This window comes from Carettochelys insculpta, chromosome 22, assembly GCF_033958435.1.
Source record: "Carettochelys insculpta isolate YL-2023 chromosome 22, ASM3395843v1, whole genome shotgun sequence".
Lineage (NCBI taxonomy): Eukaryota > Metazoa > Chordata > Testudines > Carettochelyidae > Carettochelys > Carettochelys insculpta.
In genome coordinates this window covers 14,106,012-14,130,265 of record NC_134158.1, presented here as the reverse complement: position 1 = coordinate 14,130,265, position 24,254 = coordinate 14,106,012, and the positions used below count along the sequence as shown (strand labels likewise).

General features: G+C 67.1%; 2 protein-coding genes across 3 annotated transcripts; one reads left to right on the top strand and one right to left on the bottom strand.

Annotated features, from left to right (window-relative positions):
• Positions 1-81: 81 nt before the first annotated feature.
• Positions 82-2,965, bottom strand: HRC (histidine rich calcium binding protein). 2 transcript variants are annotated; one of them, XM_075016074.1, is made up of 6 exons: positions 2,208-2,965; positions 1,771-1,880; positions 1,602-1,670; positions 826-880; positions 708-744; positions 82-472 (listed from the first exon to the last, which is right to left on the bottom strand). In XM_075016074.1, the coding sequence occupies exons 1-6, from the start codon at positions 2,899-2,901 to the stop codon at positions 436-438; spliced, it is 1,002 nt and encodes a 333-aa protein (XP_074872175.1). In that variant the 5' UTR covers positions 2,902-2,965; the 3' UTR covers positions 82-435. The 2 variants fall into 2 exon arrangements, with proteins under 2 accessions (XP_074872175.1, XP_074872176.1); XM_075016075.1 differs by having other exon boundaries at positions 1,771-1,847; positions 2,208-2,962.
• A 971-nt stretch (positions 2,966-3,936) lies between these two features.
• Positions 3,937-22,628, top strand: TRPM4 (transient receptor potential cation channel subfamily M member 4). The gene is made up of 25 exons (XM_075016267.1): positions 3,937-4,163; positions 4,908-4,975; positions 5,152-5,329; positions 5,744-5,924; positions 6,278-6,444; positions 7,331-7,508; positions 8,732-8,796; positions 9,225-9,398; positions 10,617-10,716; positions 12,028-12,143; positions 12,384-12,716; positions 13,188-13,301; positions 13,479-13,608; positions 14,459-14,604; positions 15,387-15,499; positions 15,964-16,062; positions 16,220-16,576; positions 16,918-17,050; positions 17,379-17,553; positions 18,133-18,301; positions 20,593-20,771; positions 21,105-21,237; positions 21,414-21,486; positions 21,598-21,694; positions 22,336-22,628. Exons 1-25 carry the CDS (start codon positions 4,137-4,139, stop codon positions 22,338-22,340), a joined length of 3,510 nt encoding a protein of 1,169 aa, XP_074872368.1. The 5' UTR covers positions 3,937-4,136; the 3' UTR covers positions 22,341-22,628.
• The last annotated feature ends 1,626 nt before the right edge of the window (positions 22,629-24,254 follow it).

Genomic DNA, 24,254 nt, shown 5'->3' with positions numbered 1-24,254 from the left:
GGCAGGGACTCCAGGCCGACCGTGCCCAGATCCACCCTCGCCTGCTGGGGTTGCCTCGACCCCCATCAATAAAATTGCACAGGGGAAGGGGACAATTTTATTCCCAGGCAGACAAATAACCAAATACCGAAAGGCACAAAGTGGGGGCGGCTGGGGTCCCCCAGCCCCGGGGAGCCGGCAGAGGAGGGAAGCGGGGGGTGGCTGGGGTCCCCCAGCCCCGGGGAGCCGGCAGGAGGGAGGGGGCCGGGGGCTTGTTGCTCTGAGCGGACCCCGCCCCCGCTGCACCTGGCTGGAGTTGGACACGTGGGGGGAGCGGGCAGACAGGAGAGCAATGGGCTCTGCGGGGAGTGGTGTGGCTGGTGTGGGAGTCATGTGCCCCCCCCCCAGCCCTGCACTTGTGGGCTGCGGTCAGCCGGGGCCTCTCCCCAGCGCCCTTCACTGCGCCCCTGGCTCGAAGAGGGACCAGAGGGACCTGCGAAGGGCGGAGAGCAAAGGGTTAAACCGCCCGCGGGCGTGGAGGGGGGGGCTGTGCAAAACCCTCCCTTTGGACTGGGACTCTGCCCCCCCCCCGCAGTCCCGACCCCCCCAGAGGGCCAAACCCTGGCCCCTCCCCCACCTCTGCCCCACTCAACCACCCGCAGGGTGCAGCCCCCCCCCCGCCCCCGGCAGGGCCGCTGGCGCGGGGCGGGGGTGGGGAGGTCACTTACTGCACCAGGGCGCCAGAGAGCTGGTCCATCATACTCCCTGCAAAGCGAGCAGAGGGGAGTCAGGCAGTGCCCCCCACCGGCTGGGCCCCCTCCCCAAGGCCAGGCGGGGGCCGCTCACCTGGCTGGCAGGCCGTCTCGCACAGGATGGGGCACATGTAGCAGAACTGGCAATACTGGGGCAGAAGACAGACGTCAATTTACTCCTGGGGCACTGCCAGGGGAAGCTCGCAGCACTGGGGGCGGTGCCAGGGGAGGCTCGCAGCCCGGGGGCACTGCCAGGGGAAGCTCGCAGCACTGGGGGCGGTGCCAGGGGAGGCTCGCAGCCCAGGGGGCGCTGCCAGGGGAAGCTCGCAGCACTGGGGGCGGTACCAGGGGAGGCTCGCAGCCCTGGGGGTGCTGCCAGGGGAGGCTCGCAGCCCAGGGGGCACTGCCAGGGGAAGCTCACAGCACCGGGGGCACTGCCAGGGGGAAGCTCGCAGTACTGGGGGCGGTGCCAGGGGAGGCTCGCAGCCCAGGGGGCACTGCCAGGGGAAGCTCACAGCACCGGGGGCACTGCCAGGGGGAAGCTCGCAGCACTGGGGGCGGTGCCAGGGGAGGCTCGCAGCCCAGGGGGCGCTGCCAGGGGAAGCTCGCAGCACTGGGGGCGGTGCCAGGGGAGGCTCGCAGCCCTGGGGGTGCTGCCAGGGAAGGCTCGCAGCCCAGGGGGCACTGCCAGGGGAAGCTCACAGCACCGGGGGCACTGCCAGGGGGAAGCTCGCAGTACTGGGGTGCACTGCCAGGGGGAAGTTACAGCCCAGGGGGCACTGCCAGGGGGAAGCTCACAGCCCAGGGGGCACTGCCAGGTGGAAGCTCGCAGCACCGGGGGCACTGCCGGGGGAAGCTCACAGCCCCTACCTGGCAGGCACCGCAGTGCTCACTGGCATCAGCCTCTGCGCAGGGGCACCTCTCGCACTCCCCGCAGTGCTGGAAGGAAGCGCCAATGGCAGCGTCAGGGCGAGGCCCATCGGCTGGGGCGAGAACCCAGGCGTCCGGCCTCGGGCAGCCAAGGGGGCGGGGGGTTTACCTTGCAGAAGGCGCAGTACTGGCACACGGAGCCTGGCTGGTAGCTATCCTCGTCCTCCTCCTCGTCCTCCTCCTCCTCTGCAAGGGCAGACAGAGCTCCCAGCTGGACGCCTGGGGCCCCCGCTCAGCTCAGGCCCAGAGGGGCGGGGGGGCAGGGGCTAGGACTCCTGGGTCCCTCCCGCTTTTCTCCCCTCAGGACGGCAGCGCTGAAGAGGCCCCTGCTCAGCCCCCTCCTCCTGGCCTGCTGTGGGGCTGCCACGTCGGCCCTGCTGGCAGGGTGCTGGGTCTGACCCTTACACTGCCCCCCATCCCCTTTGCAGGAGACCTGCCTGAGCCCCCTCCCCCCATGCCCACAGTGCTCCTCCCCCAGCCAGCTCCCCACCCCGGAAGAGCCCGCACCCCCTGCGCCCCAGGTCACGCCCAGCAGGGGCCACACACCTGCAGCTGCCTCCTCTAGGTGGGGCTGCTTGGCAGGCTGGCCTTCCTCCCGCTGGCCCTCCTCCTCCGACACCTCCTCGCTGTGCCCCGGGGGGCTCTGCACCTCCTCCTCCTCCTCAGGCTGGGGGCGCCCACGGCCATCAGCTTCATGGGGCCCATGGACCTCTTCTTCCTCCTCACCATGGCGACCGTGCCCAGGGGCATCTTCCTCGTCGCCATGGGGGCCTGGGCCCTCGTTGCCGTGGCGATGGTGCCCTTGGGGCTCTTCCTTGTCATGGCGATGGTGCCCAGGGACACCCTCCTTCTCAGGGTGCTGCTGCTCCTTGTCGCCATGGCGATGGTGGTCAGTGGGGCCATGTGGCTGCCCCCGGTGGTCTACGTCACCAGGGCGATGGTGGTGGCCAGGGCTAGGTGCCTTGTGGGGTGGCGGCTGCCCCTCAGCCTGCTGGGGCAGCCCTGCACTGTCCCCAGGGGGGTCGCCATGGTGATGGTGGTGCCGCTCCACCTGGCCAGGGCTGTCCCTGGGGGGATATGGCTGCTCCTGGTCGCCATGGTGAGGGTCGCTGGGATGATGCAGCTGCCCCTGGGCCTGTTGGGGTGGTTCCACGTTGTCGTGGCGATGGGTGTCCTGGGCCCCAGGGGTCTGCAGGGCGCAGAGCAGGCCCAGCAGCAGCCAGGCTGTGGGGGGGGCCATGGGGTGCAGAACAGAGCCTCAGCTGCCCCGGGCTCCTCTGAGCGACAGACTCAGCTGCCCACCTTCCCCCCGCAGCCCCCCAGCCAATGGAGGCCCAGCCCGGCCCCATGGGTCCCTCGCTGCCCTTATACGAGCCACCCTCCCCGCGAATGCCTGGGCTGGCTATAAATAGCACCCCCACCACCAGCCGGGTCACCAGCTCGGGTCCTGCAGTGGGGGGGGTGCAGAGCTGGGTGCCAGGATGCCTGGGTTCGATTGCTGGCTCCGGGGTCGGGGGAGGGGGCTGGGAGCCAGGACGCCTGGGTCCCTGAGGACCTGCTTGTGGGGCTCAGCCCATCCCCACCATGGGGCCAGTGGCGCTGCGGGTAGGAACAGGCTGGGGAGGACAGCAACCCCAGGGCCTGCGTTATAAATAGGGGCTGCCAATGTCCCAGCCTGGCAGGGGACCAAGTCGGGTATCATGTTCCCAGATCCGGGCAGCCCTCCAGGGGACTGGGCCAGCCAGTCCCTGGCTGCCCCACTCAGCCGTGGGGCTGGCCCCTCCCAGCCCCCCCCCCCAACTCCCAGCCCTGGTTTGAAGGGGGTGCTCTGACCCCCCCGCCCATCCCGGGAAGTGACAGGGGGGTTGGTGCCTGGGAACAGGTGAGGAGGGGGAGTGGGGCCTCCCCTAGCCTGGGGGGAGGGGGCTCAGCTCACCCTCACCCACTGGTTTCCCTCCCAGGCCAGATGTAGGGCGGGGCCCCCCCCAGGCCGGATGTAGGCGGGGCCCCCCCCAGGCCTGCTGTGTGCTCAGGGCACGGGCACAGTGAACTCTGCCCCAGGGCAGGCCCAACCGCCCCCCCCGCCCCATCCAAACAGGCCTGGGCCTGCTCTGCCCCACTGCAGGTGGGGGGGGGCAGGGCTCCAGCTTGACACCCCCCCCCCCCAAGGTGCTGAATGCAGATTGTGGCCTAGTGTGACTCTGGGTTGACCCCGGGTGCTGAGCACAGCCCCTGCCCCGCTGGAGGCAGTACTGACTCTGGCTGGATGGGGACACCCCCGGGCCCGGCACCCCACAGCACGCGCACACCCATGTGGGTGGCCGGGAGCCGGTCAGGCTGGTTTCTGGCTGGGTGGGGCCACGCACGGGGCGCGGCTTCGATTCACCTTTGCCAGGTGAGGTGCCGGGTGCGCAGGACTCCAGGGTCGCACTTGCCGGGCTGGTGAGCACCGAGCCTGGCACCGAGCCTGGCACCATGGGCAGCATCAAACAGCGAGACCAGGTACCGGCTCCAGGCCCCAGGGCTGGGCCAGGCACTCGCTGTGCCTGGGGGTGGGGGACAGACAACTCGGATATTGGCTCCAGGCAGGAGGGGGCCCCCAGGGCAGGGGACAGCCCCCCCCCCCACATTCCGGAGTGGGAGGACAGTGAAACTTGGGAGGGGCTCTGAGTGCCCCTGTCTGGGAGGCCCATGTAGCAGGGGAGGGGCTGGCCAGTTGGAGGGCAGTGAAAGTCCCCTCTCCAGGCTGCAGGGCGGGGCGGGGGTGGGAATCAGGGGAAGAGGCACTGGGGCCGGGGATCAGGGGCTTGGGGGAGGGGGTGGCTCGTGTGGGGGCTCTGGGGCAGGGGGCTTGGGAGGGCACTAGTGGGGGGGCATTAGAGGGGTGGCTCTGGGGCATGGGGTTCCAGTGGAGGGGGGGCTCTTGGAAGGGGCTGGGGAGCTCTGGGGCAGGGGGCTCGGGGGGGCAGTAGTGGGGGGGCAGTAGTGGGGAGGCTCTGGGGCGGGGGGGGTTCTCTGGTGATGGGGGCTCGTGGGGGCTCGGGCAGGGGGCTCGGGGGGGACTGGGGGGGCTCTGGGACAGGGCCTGGGGGGGTTCTCTGGGGCAGGGGGCTCGGGGGGCACTAGAGGCAGGCTCTGGGCCAGGGCCTGGGGGGGTTCTCTGGGGCAGGGGGTTTGAGGGGTCAGGGTTCAGGGGGCCCTTTCTCAGACCCTGACCCAGCATCTTCTGCCCCTCCCCCACTGCAGGCCTGGATCCCAAAACGCTTCAGGAAAAAAACCTGCACGAGCTACATTGAGGACCCCGGGGACACGGGGTGAGCGGGGCCCAGCCCCCCCTTGGGTGCCTTGGGATCACTGCCCCACATGGGGGGTCCTGGCACCCCAGTGCTTCCCCCTGGCAGGGCCAGCGTGTGGCTCATTCTGCGCTGCAGCTGCCCCTGCTCCTGCCCCTCCAGGGCTCCCCAGCCCCTGACCCCCATCTGCTCCCCAGCCTCCCCCCTCGGTGCCAGTGCGGAAGCCCCCGGGCTGACCACGTCTCTGTGGCCATTCAAGACGCCTTCGGAACCGCCATTGTCAGCAAATGGGACTCGGCCCAGCACACCACGGAGGGGCCCACGGACGCCTTTGGAGAACTGGAGTTCGTGGGGGCGGGTGGCAAACCCAGCAAGGTGAGGGGGCGGCAGGTCAGGAGTGAGAGGCACCGGCGGGGCTGGGCTGGCAGGGGCTGCGGGTCAGGAGTGGGGGGCACCGGCAGGGCTGGAGGAGGGCAGGGCCAGGCTGGCAGGGGCTGCGGGTCAGGAGTGGGGGGCACCGGCAGGGCTGGGCTGGCGGGGGCTGCGGGTCAGGAGTGGGGGGCACCGGCAGGGCTGGAGGAGGGCAGGGCAGGGCAGGGCTGGGCTGGCGGGGGCTGCGGGTCAGGAGTGGGGGGCACCGGCAGGGCTGGGCTGGCGGGGGCTGCGGGTCAGGAGTGGGGGGCACCGGCAGGGCTGGAGGAAGGCAGGGCAGGGCAGGGCTGGGCTGGCGGGGGCTGCGGGTCAGGAGTGGGGGGCACCAGCTGAGCCATTCCCTCTTCCCATGGCCAGTTCATCCGCCTGTCAGACGCCTCAGACCCTGCACTCGCCTACAGCCTCGTGACCGATCACTGGAAAATCCCGCCCCCCAACCTGGTGGTGTCGGTCGTTGGGGGTGACGGGGAGGCCCCTGTCCGGGCCTGGCTCCGGGACCTGCTGCGCAAAGGGCTGGTGAAAGCGGCACAAAGCACAGGTGGGCCCCCTCCCCGTGAGCAGTGGTGGGAAGCTGGGTGTGTAAGGCACGCTCACGTGTTGGCACTGGTGTCCTCCGTGCAAACATCACTGTGCTCCGTGCAAAGGCAGGCAGGCTCTGTGCAAACCAGGCACGCGCTGTGCGAATGCCACTGTGCCCTCGCATGTGTGTGTTGCACCGAAGGCCACCCCCGGTTCCACGTGCGGGGAAGCTCTGCCCTGGTGCACAAGGAGTGTGCCAGGGCCTGGCTGCTGCACACTGTACGAAGCCCTGCTGTGGACTGCCGCATGCACGGCCCTCACCTGTGGGAGGGGGGCAGATGAGGAGGCTGTTACACCTTCACCTGCCCCCAGGTGCCTGGATTATGACCGGGGGGCTGCAGGCCGGGATCGGGCGCCACGTGGGGGAGGCCGTCCGGGACCACGCCACAGCCAGCACCAGCCCCTCCGCTCCCGTGGTGGCCATGGGCATCGCGCCCTGGGGCATCATAGCCAACCGCGAGGCCCTCGTCAACCCCAAGGTATTGGTGGGGTGGGAGGGTCTCTGTGGGGTAGGCTGGGAGCTGGGGGCCTGTCCTGGGGGTCGGGCCAGGTACCTGGGGTCTCTGTGGGGCAGGCTGGGAGCTGGGGGTCTGTCCTGGGGGTCGGACCAGGTACCTGGGGTCTCTGTGGGGCAGGCTGGGAGCTGGGGGGTCTGTCCTGGGGGTCGGGCCAGGTACCTGGGGTCTCTGTGGGGCAGGCTGAGAGCTGGGGGTCTGTCCTGGGGGTCAGGCCAGGTACCTGGGGTCTCTGTCAGGCAGGCTGGGAGCTGGGGGCCTGTCCTGGGGGTCGGGCCAGGTACCTGGTGTGATGGGGTTCTGGGGTCCCCCAAGCTCTGCACCCTGTCCGCAGGCAGGAGAGTCTCTCGCTCAGCAGGAAAACAGCGGGTTTATGAGCCGACAGGACACAGCATCGTACAGAGGAGTCAGTGCAGCCGGCAGAGACAGCCAGTCCCATCCATGTTGGGGAGAGGAGGCCCCGAGGGGCCCCCAGAGCTGGGGCCTGGCCCCCTCCTTTGTCTCTCTCTCCCTCAGCCCAGACTAACTGCTGCCCAACTCCCAGTTCCAATTCAAACCCCTCAGGCTCCACCTCCTCCTTTGTCTGCAGTACAAAGGTGTCACCTGGTCGTCAGGGTTACCCTCAGCAGGAGCCCCAGACCCTCTGTGAGCCACTCACACACACACAGGTATCCCCCACTCCATCACACCTGGGGTCTCTGTGGGGCAGGCTGGGAGCTGGGGCCCTGGGCCCAGTGCTGGAGAGATTGAGGTGGGTGCCCGGAGGTCTCAGGGAGGTTGGGGTTGGGTGGGGGGACAGCTCTTGGGGAGGGCACCAATCACCAGCCCCCTCACCCGCTCTCCCCACCAGGGCTCCTACCCTGCCCGCTATGTGCGGATCCCCCCGGTGGGCACCGCCCGCCCCCTGGACAGTAACCACTCGCTCTTCTTCCTGGTGGACGACGGCTCCCAGGGGCGCCCGGGGGGTGAGAGTCGCTTCCGCACCCACCTGGAGAAACATATCGCCCAGCAGAGGGTGGGTGCCGGCGGTGAGTACTCTGGCCTGGTTACCCCGGTTACCCACTGGCATGGTTACCCTGGCCCAGTTACCGTGGTTACCCCTGGCCCGGTTACCCGTTACACCCGGACCAGGTACCCTGGTTACAACCCCCCCCCGGTTACCATAATCATCCCAGTTACTACCTAGCCTGGTTACCTAGTCATACCCCCGCAGCCCAGTTACCCCAGTTACCAACTTGCCTGGTTACCCTAGTCATATACCCCCAGCCTGGTTACTTTCCAGCCCAGTTACACCTTGCCTGGCTACCCCAGTTACTCACCCCTGGCCCCATTACACAGTTACATCTCCCGGCCTGGTTACTACAGTCACAAAACAGCTGGACAGGTTATCCGCATTCCTCCACTGCCAGGCTACCATGGTTACCCCGCCAGAGCATCTCTCTCTCTCTCTCTCTCTCTCTCTCTCACACACACACACACACACACACACACACACAGAGTTGTGGTTACCAGGGCTCATGGTCTTTCCTCCCCTGTTAACCACCTCCCCACCCCAGTCACTCCTGGCTCCTCCTCCTCCTTTCACCCCCTTCGATGCCCCCACAGGCTGCCCCCTTCCCTCCCCAGCAGAGCTCCCCTGAGCTGGTCACAGCCTCCCCCACCCAGAGGGGACCCAGGCATCCGGGTACCTGGTGTGGGGAGAGAATTCAGGCATCTGGGGTCTCTCAGGGCTCCAGCCCTTGGCCTCTGCCAACACAATAGTCTGGCTATTCTATGGAGCCACACCCATTTCCCTCCGAGCCCCCAGCACTGACCCCCCCCCCGGGACTGACCCCCCCCAGCTCTGACCCCCCCAGCACTGACACCCCCCCCCCCAGTACTGACCTCCCCCCGGCTGTCTCCCCCTCAGCGCTGACCCCCACAGCACTGACCACCCCCCAGGGACTGAACCCTCCAGCACTGACCCCCCCAGCAGTGACCCCCCCCCCAGCTCTGACCCCCCTGGGACTGACCCCCCCCAGCACTGACACCCCCCCCCAGTACTGACCTCCCCCCGGCTGTCTCCCCCTCAGCGCTGACCCCCACAGCACTGACCACCCCCCAGGGACTGAACCCTCCAGCACTGACCCCCCCAGCAGTGACCCCCCCCCAGCACTGACACCCCGGAACTGACCCCCCCCGGGACTGAACCCCCCAGCACTGACCCCCCGGCAATGACCCCTCAGAACTGACCCCCCGCCCAATCTCGCAGGAACCGGCAGCATCGAGATCCCGGTGTTGGTCATGGTGATCGGCGGCGACTCCTCCATGTTCACGGTACAGGAGCCGGTGGGCCTGTGGGAGGGGATGGGCATGGGACAGCTGGGGGAGGCCAGGATGTGGGGGAGGAACATGGGGGGTGGCTAATCACCATGGGAGGGGAGGTAGGCCCTATGGGAGGAGGTGCGAGTCAGGGGAGAGATGGGGGGTTCATAGCTGGGGGGGGGGTGCAGGGGAGGGGTTGATCTCTGTGGGGGCACCGCAGGGGCTGGGGGCTGGTGGGTGGGGGGTGCGGGGGAGGGGTTGATGGGGGGTCTGGGGGGCTGGCAGCTGGGGGGTGCAGGGAAGGGGTTGATGGGGGCTGGGGGGCTGGCGGCTGGGGATGTGGGGGGTTGATGGCTGCAGGGGCACTGTGGGGTCTGGGAGGGCTGGCGGCTCAGGGCCAAGACCCCCCCTTCCCCTCTGACCTCCCCCCCCCCGCCCAGCGTGTGCGCCAGGCGGCCGAGGCTGCCCTCCCCTGCCTGCTGGTGGGGGGCTCGGGGGGAGCTGCCGACTGCCTGGCCCAGCTGCTGGAGGAGACGCAGGTGGGCCGGGCGCTGGTGGAGGAGAAGCTGCAGGGACACTTCCCGCCGGCCGAGGTGCCCGGCCTGGCTGAGCAGGTACCACGTGGCCACCACGCGCAGAACGCTCCGGCTTGTGTGCACCGAGGCCAGGAAGGGGCTTCGGGGGGGGTAACGGGGTGTCGGCCCTGCCCCAGGCGGAGTGGACCTGAGGGGTGCAGGGAGGGGGGTTCGGGGGTTAACGGGGTGTCGGCCCTGCCCCAGGCGGAGCGCATCTGAGGGGTGTGGGAGGGGTTGGGGGTTAACGGGGTGTCGGCCCTGCCCCAGGAGGAGCGAATCTGAGGGGTGTGGGGTGGGTTGGGGGTTAACGGGGTGTCAGCCCTGCCCCAGGAGGAGCGGACCTGAGGGGTGCAGGGAGGGGGGTTGGGGGTTAACGGGGTGTCAGCCCTGCCCCAGGCGGAGCGGACCTGAGGGGTGCAGGGAGGGGGGTTTGGGGGTTAATGGGGTGTCAGCCCTGCCCCAGGAGGAGCGGACCTGAGGGGTGCAGGGAGGGGGGTTTGGGGGTTAACGGGGTGTCGGCCCTGCCCCAGGCGGAGCGGACCTGAGGGGTGCAGGGAGGGGGGTTTGGGAGTTAACGGGGTGTCGGCCCTGCCCCAGGCGGAGCGGACCTGAGGGGTGCAGGGAGGGGGGTTGGGGGTTAACGGGGTGTCAGCCCTGCCCCAGGCGGAGCGGACCTGAGGGGTGCAGGGAGGGGGGTTTGGGGGTTAATGGGGTGTCAGCCCTGCCCCAGGAGGAGCGGACCTGAGGGGTGCAGGGAGGGGGGTTGGGGGTTAACGGGGTGTCAGCCCTGCCCCAGGCGGAGCGGACCTGAGGGGTGCAGGGAGGGGGGTTTGGGGGTTAATGGGGTGTCAGCCCTGCCCCAGGAGGAGCGGACCTGAGGGGTGCAGGGAGGGGGGTTTGGGGGTTAACGGGGTGTCGGCCCTGCCCCAGGCGGAGCGGACCTGAGGGGTGCAGGGAGGGGGGTTTGGGAGTTAACGGGGTGTCGGCCCTGCCCCAGGCGGAGCGGACCTGAGGGGTGTGGGAGGGGTTGGGGGTTAACGGGGTGTCGGCCCTGCCCCAGGCGGAGCGGACCTGAGGGGTGCAGGGAGGGGGGTTTGGGAGTTAACGGGGTGTCGGCCCTGCCCCAGGCGGAGCGGACCTGAGGGGTGTGGGAGGGGTTGGGGGTTAACGGGGTGTCGGCCCTGCCCCAGGCGGAGCGGACCTGAGGGGTGCAGGGAGGGGGGTTTGGGAGTTAACGGGGTGTCGGCCCTGCCCCAGGTGGAGCGGATCCTGGAGCTGCGGGACCTGGTGACTGTCTATTCGGACCAGGAGGGGCTGGAGGAGTTTGAGACAGTGCTGCTGAAAGCCCTGGTCAGAGGTGAGCCCCCCCAGCCCTGGGCCCTCCCTACCTTCCACAGGGTGTCCCACCCCAGTCCCACTGCCCCATCCCAGGCCCGCAGGCCCCACACTACCTCCCACTGGCACTGCTGGGCCCTGCCCACCCCCCTGGCTGAAACACGAAGGGGTTCTGGGCACAGCAAAGGGAGTCCCCCCAGGGCACATTTCCTTAAATCCAGCCTCCGCCAGCCTGGCTGGGCAGCCAGAAGCCGCACAAGCAAACCCACCGCCAGCCCCCAACTCCGCACACATTCTTCGGCCCTGAAGTGTCCAGCCTCAGTCCCCGGTCAATATACGCCGGCTCACCACGCTGGGCCAGGCCGTCCGGGCGCACACCTCCAGGGTGGTTACATCAGAAAGAAGGAGGCAGGCGAGAGAGACCCAGTTACCCTCATCGGCCGCAGCCCACAGGGTTGGGCGCGACGCCTGGCTGCAGCCAGGTTGTCTGGGGGCCTGAGCTCTGGGCCTGGGTGTGATGGAGTTGGTGAGTGTGTGTGTGTGTGTGTAAGACTCAGACTGGGTGTGTGTGACGGGCAGAGCAGCTCCCAAGGCTAAGGATGATCCCTGGGGCTATAACCTAAGCTGGCAGGTAACACCTCGGCCGGACCACAGAGCAGGGAGGAGCCCGGCTGGGTTTGAATCGGAGGCGGCAGTTAGAAGCTGGGGGAGAGAGTTGCGAGGCGGCCAGCCTGGCGAGGGGGTTAGAGCCCAGCTGGGGTACCCCGGGCTCCTCTCCCCAGGACAGGCTGGAAGGACGGGCTCTGCCGGCTGCACCCACACCTCTGCGCTGAGCCGGGCCTCTGTCCCCACATAAACTTCCCATTGTACCTGCTGAGTGAGAGTCTCGCCTGACTGGGGGGGGGGGCACCGATTGGGGACCCCAAACCCCATTGCACTGGGCACAGCCAGGGCCACCAGAGGATTTTCCCATTGGAGGGGAAACGTCCTTTCTTCGGCCCCTGGGCCTTTGGGGCTCCAGGCAGAGCCCCAGTCCCTGAGGGGGGGTTATTGGGCATCTGGGGTTGGCGCACTCGGGCTGGGCCAGCGCTCACACCCCCACCAGCCCAGAGCCGATCTCTGCAGCCGCCCGCCTACGGTGCAGACACGCGAGGCCCATACGCCGCTCAGGGCCCCAGCAGCCGTCTGGCCCAGCCGGCGGGAGGTGCGGGGCCTAGGCCACACCGGGCACAGAAACGGCTTCCACGGCTGGTTTCCAAATCCACTGAGGTCACACTGGCGGGGAGGGGAAACCGAGTCGCACGGCTGCAAACCACCCCCTGCCCCCCCACAGGCTGCCACCTGACGGGCGAGGCCACCCAGTACCTGGACGAGCTGCACTTGGCCGTGGCCTGGAACCGCGTGGACATTGCCAGCTCTGAGCTCTTCCGCGGGGACATCCACTGGCAGGTGGGGCAGGGGAGGGGGTCTGGGGGGCTGGGAAGACCCGAGAGGGAAGAACTGATGGGGGGCAAGGGCAGAGCTCCCAGAAGAAGGAGCTGGGGGAGACCCTGGAGCAGGGGATGGGGAGGGGATACCCTGAAAGGGAGAGGTGAGGGGAATGTTGGGGGGCAGGAGAAGCTGGGGGGAGCACCGGGGGGGGCTCAGGAGCCTGTGGGGCCGGCGCTTACCAGGGTCTCTGCCCCACAGTCCTGGCAGCTGCAGGGGCCTATGCGAGACGCGCTGCTGTCTGACCGCCCGGCCCTGGTGCGCCTCTTCGTGGAGAACGGGCTGGACCTGGGCGCGTTCCTGAGTGGGGCGCAGCTGGAGGAGCTGTACCGGGGGTGCCCCGAGGCCTCGCTGCTGCACCAGCTGCTGGAGCGGCGCCGGGGGGGGCCCGAGCCCCCCCACTACCAGCCCGTGAAGCGCCCACCTGAGCAACCCCTGCTGCAGCAAGTGGGGCATCTGCTGCGTGACCTGCTGGGCGATGTGTGCACCCCCTTCTATGCTGTGTGGCACCCGCCCGATGCCAAGGGGGCTGCGGTGCGTGGGGCCGATAGGGGCAGGGCGGTGGGGCTGGGGTGCATGGGGCCAGTGGGGGCAGGGCTGTGGGTCTGGGGTGCGTGGGGCCGGAGGGGGCAGGGCCATGGGGCTGGGGTGCATGGGGCCGGCGGGGGCAGGGCCGTGGGGCTGGGGTGCATGGGAGCAGGGCGGTGGGGCTTGGGGTGCATGGGGCTGGAGGGGGCAGGGCCGTGGGGCTGGGATGCATGGGGCCAGTGGGGGCAGGGCCGTGGGTCTGGGGTGCGTGGGGCCGGTGGGGGCAGGGCTGTGGGGCTGGGGTGCATGGGGCTGGCGGGGGCAGGGCCGTGGGGCTGGGATGCGTGGGGCTGGTGGGGGCAGGGCCGTGGGGCTGGGGTGCGTGGGGCTGGCGGGGGCACGGCCATGCAGCCAGGGTGCTGGGGATGGAGGCTGCCCACCCCCATGGCTCTGACCTCTCCTCCCTGCCCCGAGCAGAAGGGGCTTCTGCCGGATGGGGACCCCGAGAGCACCTGGAACCCCTGGGCCGACCTCTTCATCTGGGCCCTGCTGCTCAACCGGGGGGAGCTGGCGACCTACTGCTGGGAGATGGTGAGCGCCCGGGGTGGGGCAGGGGATGGTGAGCGCCCGGGGCAGGGCGGGGGGTCCCGGGGGTGGAGGAGCCCCCCGGGGAAGGAAGGGGTGAAGGGTTCCCTGGGAAGGGCCCCCCCCCGCTGAGCCGTGGGGCACTGGGGGCTCTCAAGGGCCTTTCCCTCCAACCCTGCCCAGGCCCCGGAGGCGGTGGCGGGGGCGCTGGTGGCTGCGCGCATCCTGCGCGAGCTCGCGCGCCTGGAGGCGGACGCGCAGGAGGCCGCTGCCAGGAAGCAGCTGGCCTGGGAGTTCGAAAGCTTGGCCATTGGTGAGGAGGGGGCGCAGCGGGGCGGGGGCAGGACAGGGGTGTGGGGGGTACAGGGGTTGGTACGGGAGTGGTGCGGGGGTGCTGGGGGTACAGGGGTTGGTATGTGGGTGGTACAGGGGTGCTGGGGGTACAGGGGTTGGTACGGGGGTGCTGCAGGTACAGAGGGTGGTGCGGGGGTGCTGGGGGGACAGGAGTTGGTACGGGGGTGCTGGGGGTACAGGGTTGATCCGGGGGTGGTACGTGGGTGCCGGGGTTGTGGGGGTACAGGGGGTGGTGCAGGGGTGCTGGGGGTACAGGGTTGATCGGGGGATGGTACGTGGGTGCTGGGGGTACAGGGGTTGGTACGGGGGTGCTGGGGGTATAGGGTTGATCGGGGGGTGCAGGAGTGCTCGGGGTACAGGGGTTGGTACGTGGGTGGTACGGGGGGGTACAGGGTTGATCCGGGGGTGGTACGTGGGTGCCGGGGGTGCAGGGGTACGGGGGGGGTGCTGGGGGTACAGGGGTTGGTACGGGGGTGCTGTGGGTACAGAGGGTGGTGCGGGGGTGCTGGGGGTATAGGGTTGATCGGGGGGTGCAGGAGTGCTCGGGGTACAGGGGTTGGTACGTGGGTGGTACAGGGGTGCTGGGGGGACAGGAGTTGGTACGGGGGTGCTGGGGGGGGTACAGGGTTGATCCGGGGGTGGTACGTGGGTGCCGGGGGTGCAGGGGTACAGGGGGTGGTGCAGGGGTGCTGGGGGTAAAGGGTTGATCCGGGGGGTGCTCAGGGCTGTACAGGCGTGTAGCAGAGGTGGCTCTGGGCGGGCGGTGTGGATGCTGGAGGCCCCTGGCCCACGTCGCTGCCCCCTGGCAGGCGTGTTCGGCGTGTGCTACGAGAACAGCGAGTCCCGGGCCTTCCAGCTCCTGGTGCGCCACTCCCGCCTCTGGGGCCGAGCCACCTGCCTGCAGCTGGCCTGGCTGGCCGACGCCCGCTGCTTCTTCGCCCACGACGGCGTGCAGGTGCAGGGGGCGGGGGGGGGGGTCCCACACTCTGGTCCCCGGCCCTGCCCAGCTCTCCCCACGGGCGCCGTGGCCGTGTCTCCCCGCGGGAGGGCCGGGGTGGCAGACACCCGGGTGAGGGGATTCCATCGGCCTCCCTGCATGGGAGCCTGGCCCAGGGCTGCCCCAGGGACCGACCGGAGGGGGCGCTCAGGTGGGGGCCTGGGGCAGCTCAGGGCCCCACTCTGGGGTAAAGCAGCAGCCCCACCGTTGGCACTCCCCTTAGGGCGGAGCCAGTGCCCTGGCGTAGCCCTGCAGGAGCAGCTGGACCTCGGCCCCTTGCCAGGACGCTGGGGGTGGGGACAGCCCTCCGGACGCGCCCCCCATCCCAGTGAGCGCCTGGGCCAAGCCTCCGGGGCCTCTGCTTTCCCAGCTCTGGCTTCAGCCCCCACCCCCACCCCGCGGCATTTGTGGGGGTCGGGCTGGTGGGCTGGAGATGGCCTGGCCCCTCGCCTCCGGCCAGGGCTGGCTCAGGACCGAGTCCCGGGCGCCCCGGGTGCTGGGAGGGTCGGTCCCTGCCGAAGGCCAAAAGGCAGCACCGGGGATGTAGCGAGCCCATGGGGCGGGACCGCCTCTGACCTGTTGCTGGGTGGAAGGCGCCTGGGCAGGGAGGCGCTGTCCCCCCACCCCCCCACCTTCTAGGAGGTGGGGGCACTGAGGTGTGAGTGAGGGCGGGGGATGGGTGATGTGGTGCGGCGGGGGGCGGGGCTGGGAGAAAAGTGACACGCTTCCCCCACCCGCAGGCGCTGCTGTCCCAGAACTGGTGGGGCGAGATGCAGGAGTCCACAGCTGTCTGGCAGCTGCTGCTCACCTTCTTCTGCCCCCCCCTCATCTTCACCAACCTCATCACCTTCAGGTGGGTGCTGCGGGGCCCTGGCAGGGATCAGCTACCAAACAGGGCACTGCTAGGGGAAGCTCGCAGCACTGGGGTCCCTGACTGGGGCACTGCTGAGGGGAAGCTCGCAGCACTGGGGTCCCTGGCTGGGGCACTGCTGAGGGGAAGCTCGCAGCACCGGGGTCCCTGGCTGGGGCACTGTTGTGGGGAAGCTCACAGCGCTGGGGTCCCTGGCTGGGCACTGATGGGGGAAGCTCGCAGCACTGGGGTCCCTGGCTGGGGGTACTGCTGGGCAGGGGGGGAGCTCACAGCACTGTGGTCCCCAGCGGGGGGCACTGCTGTGGGGAAGCTCGCAGCACTGGGGTCCCTGGCGGGGCACTGCTGAGGGGAAGCTCACAGCACCAGGGTCCCTGACTGGGGCACCGCTGAGGGGAAGCTCGCAGTTCAGGGACCCAAGCTCAGTCTCCCCTCCCAACGCCCCCCAGGACGCCAGAGGAGGACCTGCAGGGAGGGAGCCCCGACCCCCTGGAGCTGGAGACCCTGGATGCTGAGGACACATGCTCCCTGGAGGAGAACCCAATGAGGTGAGGGGCAGCCTGGGGCTGGAGAGGTGAAGCGGGGGAGGGGCAGGGGGGCAGTCAGAGCAGGAGGTGTCCCACACATTGAGCCCCTGTGCACTGAAAGGTCCTGAGCCTGCCTGTTCCTAGGTCTGACCCCCCCACTGCGCTCTGCCCCCCTCAGGCAGGAGCCCTGGAGCGCCCCCCTGCGGCCGGGCCGGGCCCTGCTGCGGCGCTGGCACCAGTTCTGGGGGGCGCCGGTCACGGCCTTCCTGGGCAACGTGGTGATGTACCTGCTGTTCCTGCTGCTCTTCGCCTACGTGCTGCTGCTGGACTTCGCGCCCCCCCCGCCCCACGGCCCCCACGGCCCCGAGCTGCTGCTCTATGCCTGGGTCTTCAGCCTGCTCTGCGAGGAGCTGCGCCAGGGCTGCTGTGCCGGGTCCCAGTCCCTGGCCCAGCGCGCCCACGCCTACCTGCTGGACACCTGGAACCAGTGCGACCTGGTCGCCCTGGGGCTTTTCCTGCTGGGCACCGGCTGCCGGTGAGCATGGGGCTGGGCGTGGTCGTCCTTCTAGAGTGGGGCCGGGTGCGGGGCCGGGTGTGGTCGTCCTTCTAGTGTGGGGCCGGGTGTGGTCGTCCCTCTGGTGTGGGGTCGGGTGTGGGGCCGGGTGTGGTCGTCCCTCCGGTGTGGGGCCAGATGTGGGGCTGGGAATGTCCTTCTGGCATGGGGGCTGGGTGTGGGGCTGGGAACAGCCGCCCCCAGCTGCCTGAATGCAGAACCCCCATCCCATCCCCCTTCACATGGCACCCCTGCGCCTGGTCCCAGCACCCTAGGGCCAGGGCAGCTCAGAGCACAGGGTCCCTGGTGTCCCCTCCCCCCAGGCTGTTCCCCGGTACCTACGAGTCGGGGCGCACGGTGCTCTGCCTGGACTTCATGGTCTTCACCCTGCGACTCATCCACATCTTTGCCGTCAACAAGCAGCTGGGCCCCAAACTGATCATTGTGGGCAAGATGGTGAGGGGGGGCAGGAGTGGGGCAGGGAGAAGGGGCGAGCGGTGGGTTTGGGGCAATCTCAGGGGGGCCATGGGTGTGGGGTCATGGGGGGGTCTGTGCTGGAGGGGGTGGGAGCCCATGGGAGTCATGGGGGCCAGTGGGGGTCTGAGCAAGAGGGAGGTGGGGGCTCAGGGGGGTTATGGGGCAGTGGGGGTCTGAGCAGAGGGAGGTGGGGGGGCTCAGGGGGGTTGTGGGGGTCTGAGCAGGGCCCCAGGGGACCGTGGGGGGGTCTGAGCCGGAGAGGGGTGTAGGTTCCCCCCACCCCAGGAGCTCATATTCTGCCCCCCAGATGAAGGACGTTTTCCTCTTCCTCTTCTTCCTGGCGGTCTGGCTGGTGGCCTATGGGGTGACGACCGAGGGGCTGCTGCACCCCAGCGACCAGCGCCTGGCCTGGATCTTCCGCCGCGTCTTCTACCGGCCCTACCTGCAGATCTTCGGCCAGATCCCCCTCAACGAGATTGACGGTGGGGCAGGGCCCGGCTGGCTCGGGTGGGGGTCAGGGAGTGGGGCAGGGCCCGGCTGGCTCAGGGTCAGGGTGCAATGGGCTTTGGGGTCCCCAGGCTCTGCCCCCGTCCGTAGGCAGGAGTGACTCTCACTTGGCAGGAGCCCAGCGGGTTTATTAGCCGACAGGACACAGCGTCATACAGAGGGGTCGGTGCAGCCAGCAGGGACAGCCACTCCCATCCATGCTGGGGAGAGGAGGCCCTGAGGGGCCCCCCAAGCCAGGGCCTTGCCCCTTCCTTTGTCTCCCTCTCCCAGCCCAGACTCACTGCTTCCTAACTCCCAGTTCCAATTCAAACCCTTCAGGCTCCACCTCCCACTTTGTCTGCAGCCCAGAGGTGTTACCTGGTCCCCTCGGTTATCCTCTGCAGGAGCCCCCCCATACACACCCATAGCCCTCACTACATCACAGGGGGTCAGGGAGTGGGGCAGGGCCCGGCTGGCTCGGGTAGGGGTCAGGGAGTGGGGCAGGGCCTGGCTGGCTCGGGTGGGGGTCAGGGAGCGGGGCAGGGTCTGGCTGGCTCAGACTCTGCCTTCCCCAGCGGCGCTCATGGCTGCGTCAAACTGCACGGACGACCCGGTGGCCATCGTGATGGAGGAGGCCGAGCCATGCACTAACACCTATGCCAACTGGCTGGTGCTTGTCCTCCTCGTCATCTTCCTGCTGGTCGCCAACATCCTGCTGCTCAACCTGCTCATCGCCATGTTCAGGTACCGCCGGGCGTGCGCCAGGACCGTGTGAGGGGCTGGGTGCACAAGTGTGCGTGGGGAGCGTGAGAAGCACTTGGCAGGAATGCATGGTGAACAATGAGTGAATAGTGAGTTCCTGTGCCAGTGCACGAGAGCATATTGGAGTGGAGTTGACAAGTGTGCGAGGCACCAGTGCACTAGTGCATGCTGAGGGCAAGCTGACTCGTGCACGGCTCTGGTGCACTTGCACATGTAGAGGGGGTGCACTGCTCACCTGCATGTGAGGATCTGGTGCACTAGTGTGTGCGCAATCAAAACAAAAAGCAGTCAAGTAGCACTTTAAAGACTAGCAAAATGGTTTATTAGGTGAGCTTTCATGGGACAGACCCACTTCTTCAGACCACAGCCAGACCAGAACAGACTCAATATTTAAGGCACAGAGAACCAAAAACAGTAATGGCCCCACAATATGCTAATATATTTATGGCTGACCTGGAACAATGATTCCTCAGCTCTTGTCCCCTATTACCACTCCTCTACTTAAGATACATTGATGACATCTTTATGATTTGGACCCATGGTACAGAGGCTCTAGAGGAATTCCACAGAGACTTTAACAATCTACACCCCACCATCAACTTATGCCTCGATTACAACATGCAAGAGAGACATTTCCTGGACACTACAGTACTAATCAAGGATGGCCTGATCAGTACCACACTGTACCGAAAACCTACTGATCGCTATACTTACCTACACCTTCTAGTTTCCATCCTGCACACGTGACTAGATCCATTGTTTACGGTCAAGCTGTTAGGTACAATCCCATTTGCTCTGATCCAACTGACAGAGACCAAAAACTACAAGAACTTTACCAAATATTCATAAACCTGAATTACCCACCAGGAGAAGTAAAAAAACAAATCGACAGCGCCAGACGAATACCCAGAGACCAGCTACTCCAAGATCGGCCCAAAAAAGCCAAGAACAGAACACCACTGGTCATCACCTACAGCCGCCAACTCAGACCACTGCAACGAATTATTAAAGACCTACAACCTATTCTTAATCAGGATGCCACACTCCAGAAGGCCCTGGGTGACAGGCCTGTTCTCTCCTACAGACAACCTCCCAACCTCATGAGGATCTTCACTAACAGCCACAGTCTATACCCCAGGAACACCAGTCCTGGAACCTTTCCCTGCAACAAAGCCCGCTGCCAGCTTTGTCCACATATCTTCTCTGGAAATACCATCACTGGACCTAACCAGGTTACTCACAGAATCACGGGCACTTTCTCATGCTCCTCTACTAACATCATATATGCCATCATGTGCCAACAATGCCCAGATGCTTTGTGTATTGGACAGACTTCTAACTCCCTTAGACAAAGAGTCAATGGGCACAAAACAGACATCAAAACACTCCAGATCCACAAACCAGTTAGTCAACATTTTAATGGAGTGGGGCATTCTGTCAATGACCTCAAGGTACGTGTGTTACTGAAAAGGAATTATCGCTCCGTTTTGGAAAGGGAAACATCTGAGCTGGCTTTTATATTCAAATTCGGCACATTAACACATGGTTTAAATCGTGATGGGAACTTTCTGAGTCACTATAGGGGCTTGTCTGCACACTTGGCTCAATCTAATTCTTGACCTTCCCCCCCACCCACCCCTCCACTCTCTGATTTGCTCACCTTGATTATCTCTTTCTGATTTGTCCTCCTTGCTTCCTGTTTTTGGTTCTCTGTGCCTTAAATATTGAGTCTGGTCTGGTCTGGCTCTGGTCTGAAGAAGTGGGTCTGTCTCACGAAAGCTCACCTAATAAACTATTTTGCTAGTCTTTAAAGTGCTACTTGACTGCTTTTTGTTTTGATAGTGTAGAGACTAGCACGGCTTCCTCTTTGTTACTAGTGTGTGCGCAGTGTGAGCAGACTGATGTGCAAGGCACCAGTGTACTAGCTCAGGTGGCGAATGAGCTGACCAGCATGCGAAAGCCCTGGGGTGGCTAGAGCAGCTTGGTGTCCTAGCATGGGCACAGGATCAGCTGACCCACGTGCAAGGCCCTGGTGCACAAGCACATGCAGGGAATGGGCTGGCCCATGTGCAAGGCCCTGGCGCACGAGTACTTGCAGAGAATGAGGTGACCCACGTGCAAGGCCCTGGCACACTAGCACATGCAGGGAATGAGCTGGCCCGTGCGTGAGGCCTTGGTGCACTAGCGTGTGCAGGAGGTGAGCTGAGCAGCGTGCGAGGGCCGGGGGACCTGGTGTCCTCCGCCTCCCCTCTGACAGGCCCCTCACCCCCCAGTTACACCTTTGCCAAGGTGCAGGGCAACAGCGACACCTACTGGAAGTCGCAGCGCTACAGCCTGATCCTGGAGTACCACAACCGCCCGGCGCTGGCCCCCCCCTTCATCCTCCTCAGCCACCTGCACCAGATGCTGCGGTGCCGCGGCCGGGGGGCCTCCACCAAGAGCCACCACTTCGGTGAGGGTGGGGGCAGGGCTGGGGGCAGGGGGCGGTGCTGGGTGGGAGCAACCAGGCAGCAGGTCTGGGGGGGCAGGGACCCCGGGGGGGCTGGGCTGGTGGGGAAGGACCCAGGGGGACTGGGCTGGGGGGAGGGACCGGGGGGCTGGGCAGGGACCGGGGGGCAGTGCTGGGGGGCAGGGACCCAGGGGGGCTGTGCTGGGGGGCAGGGACCAGGGCCAGGCGGGCGATGACGAGGGGCTGGAGCTGGCCCACACCCCCTCCCCACGGCTGGGGCCTGCTTGTCATGGGTCTGCCTGTCCCCCTTCCCCCGCCGGACGCCGGGGTCCCCAGCGCGGATGCTGACGCCGGAGCAGGAGGCCCCGCTGCTCACCTGGGAGGCGGTAGAGAAGGAGAACCACCTGGTGGCCCTGGGCCGGCAGAAGCGGGACAGCGACTCGGAGCGGCTGCGGCGGACGTCCCAGAAGTGAGGAGGGGGTCACCGGGGGGGCCTGGGGGGAGGAGGGGGCCCCCTGGGAAATAGGGGTGCATGGCGGTGTAGGGAGGGGCCCAGGGTGAGCGGGGGTGGGGGGTGCAGAGTGGGGGTGATGGAGTCAGGGGGTGAATCAGGTGGGGGCCGCCAGTGACCCTGTCCCCCCCCAGGGTGGACCAGGCCCTGAAGCAGCTGGTGGAGGTCCGAGAGCAGGAGCGACGGCTGAAGACGCTGGAGACTCAGGTGCGCGGGGGGGGCAAGGGAGGTAGGGGGGGGTCAGGAGTTGGGGGGCCAAGGAGAGGCGGTGGGGGGAGGGGCTGCAGGAGCCATCACCCCTCTCCTGCCCCCCCCCAGATGCAGTACTGCACCAGCGCCCTCTCCTGGGTGGTGGCCACCCTGGCCCAGAGCGAGCTGGGAAAAAGCTGCCCCACCCCGCCCACGCTCCAGAAGGGTAAGTGACCCCACCAGACCCTGGCTGTGTATCTCCTGGGGCCCTTGCACCCCCGTGGGGTAACCCGGGCCCCTGCACTGCCCCCCATAGGGTAACCCCGCCCCCTCCCCCCCCCTGCACTGCTCCCTCCCCATGGGGTAACCCCACCCCCTTCCTCCCTCTGCTCTGCCCCTCATGGGGTAACCCCACCCCCTGCATCACCCCCCCATGGGGTAACCCCACTTCAGCCCACCCCCTGCACTGCTCCCTCCCCATGGGGTAACCCCGCCCCCTTCCTCCCTCTGCTCTGCCCCTCATGGGGTAACCCCACCCCCTCCTGTCCCCTGCACTGCCCCATGGGTTAACTCCGCCCCCTTCTTCCCACTGCTCTGCCCCTCCTCCTGCTCCCCCCCATGGGACCCCCTTTCCTTTGACCCCCCAACTGCCCCTTCTCTCTCCTTGTACATTTGTGCCTCCCCGTAGTTGCTATGGGGCCCCTCTGGATGCTGGCAATGTCCCCTCTGGCTATTCTCCCTCTTCAGCGTTCCCTGAGCCCACAGGGGTTAAGAGCCCCACGCCTGGGGCTGGCTGGTGGGTATGAGGTGGGGCCTCCCACTGGCTCTGGTATTGCAGCCGTCTGTCCTGACTCCGTCTGTCCCCAGAGTGACTCCAGCAAGTAAGGCTGGCTCGGAGAATGGACAGCCAGCTGGGAACCCAGGCGTCCGGGCACCACGGACCTTCCTGGGGGCTGGAGTCCAGGACACCCCCTGCTGGGAACCCAGGCGTCTGGGCACCATGGACTGTCCTTGAGGGCTGCTGTCTGGGAGACCCTTGCTGTGAACCCAGCTGTCTGGATGCCCCAGACTGGGGGGGATCACGCCCCCTGGTTCCCCCAGAACCTCTTAATTAATTTGTTTTACAAATTGTCCTTTTATTAAATAAAAGCAGATGGCTATGGAAGTGAGAGAGCTGTGGGGGGAACTGGGGGCAGGGAAGGACGTCGGGGGAGCCTGTGTCCCAGGAGCCCAGGTTGTGGCCACGCTTGGCTCGGACAGTCCCCGGGGGAGCCCCCTTCCCAGGGCCCCTTGCTTCTGGGGGTGCAGCCCCTTGTGGGACCCCCTCAACCCAGTGCATCTGGCTCTGCTGGGCCCCTCGGGAGTCCCCTGCCCTGCCCTGGCGCCCAGCAGGAGCCCTCAGCCCTGGGCTCAGCCCGGAGTGACTCGGCCGGCCTCATCCAGGAGTTTGCCGGGCACTGAGCCCAGGCCAGGAACTTTCCAGTCCATGGGCCTGATCCCGGCCCAGCCCAGTGTTCCCTGCAGCCGGGGGCTGTGCCTGACCCCGGCCCAGCCATCCCCTCTTCCAGCCGTGCCCCGTAGCCCCCAGCAGCTCCTCCCTCTGCCTGTGTCCTCCGGCTGGGAACCAGGGGCACCTGGGCCCTTCCCCTCCCCTCCCCTCCACTGGGAGCCTCTCTCCACAGCCCCTTGTCCTCCGACTTGCCAGACCTGGCTGTGCCACCCACGCTGGGCTGGGCCTCCTGGTTCCTGCTCCCTGCGCCCCCATGTGCAGGCCAGTGTCTGTCCAGGGCCCGGCAACTTGGCGGGGTCACCTCTGGTGTGTGCAACACCAAACCTTCGCCCAACCCCTTGTTACGCACTCAGCACACGGGGAAACTGAGGCATGCGCAATTCATGTAAAACCCTTAGGGGCCTGTGATGGGGTTCAGGGTGCCCAAGCTCTGCACTCCATGGCAGCCAGGAGTGCCCTTCGCTCAGCAGGTAGGTACAGGCCGTTTATTAGCTGACAGAGACACAGTGCAGTGAAGAGGGGACCGTGCAGCAGCACAGTCAGTCCGTCCATCTCAGGGAGAGGAGTCCGGGGGGTGTCCCCATCTGGGGTCTAGCCCCTGCCCTTCCTCTCTCCCCTCAGCACTAACTGCCCTCCTACCCCGCCCCCAGCTGCCGCCTCCCATTCAGCCCAGCTGGGCTCCTCCCTGCTCTGTGTTCAGGTCACAGGTGTTACCTGCCCACTGAGGTTCCAGCCCTGGGGTCAGCCCCAGCCTTGGTGAGCTGCTCCCCCACCACACACACACCCAGCCTGACTCACAGCCACCCCCCATCACAGCCTCTTTGGGGAACCCCACGTCTGCCTCCCTACAGGGAAGAGCCACAACCTCAGAGTAGCAGGTAGCAACATCCACCACCATGTAGAGGTATTTATTTGCTGCCCAGTTTGCCCTGATGGCGGCCTCACTATATCTATTCCTTCGTCTGGGAAGGCTCCTCTGGGGAGGGCAGGTGCCTCAAGGCAGCTTTTCTCCAGTCTGGGCTTTCCCCTCCCTCTGGCGGGAGCAGGGCCCGGCGTTGCGGTCAGAGCCAACTTTCTGCTTCCCTTGGGCCCTGGTCAGGTTCTCCCCAGGCAGGCCCATGAGCTCGGCGAGTTTTTCCCAGGTCAATGCATCCTCTGCCACTGACTCCCCTTTGGGAAAGGCTCCCCCACTCATCTTTTAGCAAGTCCAGGGGTCCCAGCACCTCCCCCGGTCCGTAGAGCAGCTCAGCCGGGAGAGCCCTGGGCACCTGCCTGG